Source organism: Malaclemys terrapin, chromosome 12 (genome assembly GCF_027887155.1).
Source record: "Malaclemys terrapin pileata isolate rMalTer1 chromosome 12, rMalTer1.hap1, whole genome shotgun sequence".
In the NCBI taxonomy this organism is placed as follows: Eukaryota; Metazoa; Chordata; order Testudines; family Emydidae; genus Malaclemys; species Malaclemys terrapin.
The window spans coordinates 39,481,461-39,483,147 of NC_071516.1; the positions used below are offsets into that span (position 1 = coordinate 39,481,461).

General features: G+C 43.9%; 1 protein-coding gene across 1 annotated transcript; it reads right to left on the minus strand.

Annotated features, from left to right (window-relative positions):
* Positions 1-361: 361 nt before the first annotated feature.
* Positions 362-1,309, minus strand: LOC128846634 (olfactory receptor 4D1-like). The gene has a single exon (XM_054045868.1). It carries the CDS (start codon positions 1,307-1,309, stop codon positions 362-364), a length of 948 nt encoding a protein of 315 aa, XP_053901843.1.
* Between the last annotated feature and the right edge of the window lie 378 nt (positions 1,310-1,687).

The window sequence follows — 1,687 nt, forward strand, 5'->3', positions numbered from 1 at the left end:
CATTGGTGCAGTGCACAGGGAAACTGAGGTACACACAGTATTAGTGTAAGACAGTATGACTCACATGCAACATAACAAGGTGGAAAAAAACCCACTTCATCACAGCAACTACTGTACATTGATTTACACCAGCTGGGGATATGATCTATTTACTCCAATGGAGCTATGCTGATTTGCGCCAACTGGCTTCACGGATTTCAGTGGAGATTATGGCCCTTGTTCCGTAACTTATTTATGCACATAATATTTCACAAGTTTGCAGGATGTGATCCCGTTCGATAGGATACACAATTCATGTGGCATATCCATCCCCACTCTGATATGGTCTAGTTTCTAAGAGAAATGATCATTCAAAAATAAATTATGTTTTTAGTTTCCTGCATGAGAACAGGAATCTGTTCATCAGTCTCTTGATGGCCTTTTTCATCTCAGCATTTCTCAACGTGTAGATCATTGAGTTCAGCATTGGAGTGATTACTGTGTAAATGACAGACACCACTTTGTCCAGGGCAAACTTCTTGAAGGGCCGAGCATAGATGAAGATGGTGGGTATGAATATTAAACACACCACGGTAATCTGGGTTCCACAGGTTGACAGAGCCTTGCGCTTCCCATCCGTGACATGTGACCTGATCTGGACTAAGATGATGATGTAGGAAATGAGCAGAATTATGAATACAATTAGAAGGAGCACTCCACTATTGAAGACCATCTGCAGCTCGATCACATGGGTGTCAGTGCAGGCCAGTTTGATGACCTGTGGGACATCACAGTAAAAATTGTCCAGGACGTTCGGCCCACAGAACGGTAGCTGGAGGAGCAGTCCAATCTGAACAGCAGAATGAGCAAATCCACCCAGCCACGCCAGTGCCACTATCCCCACGCACACACTCCGATTCATGATAATCAAGTATCTCAGTGGTTTATAGATGGCCACATACCGATCGACTGCCATCCCCACAAGGAAAAATACCATTGCACCCCCTATGAAGTGGAAGAAGAAGATCTGGAGGAGACAGTCATTGAATGAGATGGTTTTACACTGGGAGAGGAGACACAAGAGCAATCTGGGAGTATTGACCGATGAGTCACTGACATCTAAGAAAGCCAGGTTGGCCAGCAGGAAGTACATAGGGGTGTGGAGGTGGTGGTCAGAGATCACCGTGATGATGATGGTTAAATTTCCCAACCAAGTGGTCACATATACCATGAAGAAGGCAATGAAGAAAAAATGCTCTAGCTCAGGACTCTGGGTGAGTCCCAGGAGCACAAATTCAGTCACTGTAGTGGTGAGGTTCTGCTGGTCCATTTTGTGGACTTAAAATATATCTGCAATTAAACAGAAATAACAATAATAATTATGTCCTTTTTGTAATTCTCCCCACCTCTCCCTCTAAGGCTATATCTACTCTACTGCGGTAAGTCGACCTACATTACGCAACTCCAGGTATGTGAATAATGTAGCTGGAGTCAATGTAGCTTAGGTTGACACTCTCAAGTCAATTTACCTTAATTTTCTCGTTTGGGGTGGAATACCAGGGTCGACTGGAGAGCGATCTGCAGTCGATTTGGCAGTAGATCTGCTAAATTGACCTCTGTGCATTGATCTCGGGAGCGTCTATCCAGGCAGTAGTGTAGACATAGCTTAAGCGACTGATATTACATTTTTCTTAAATCCATGTTAGCA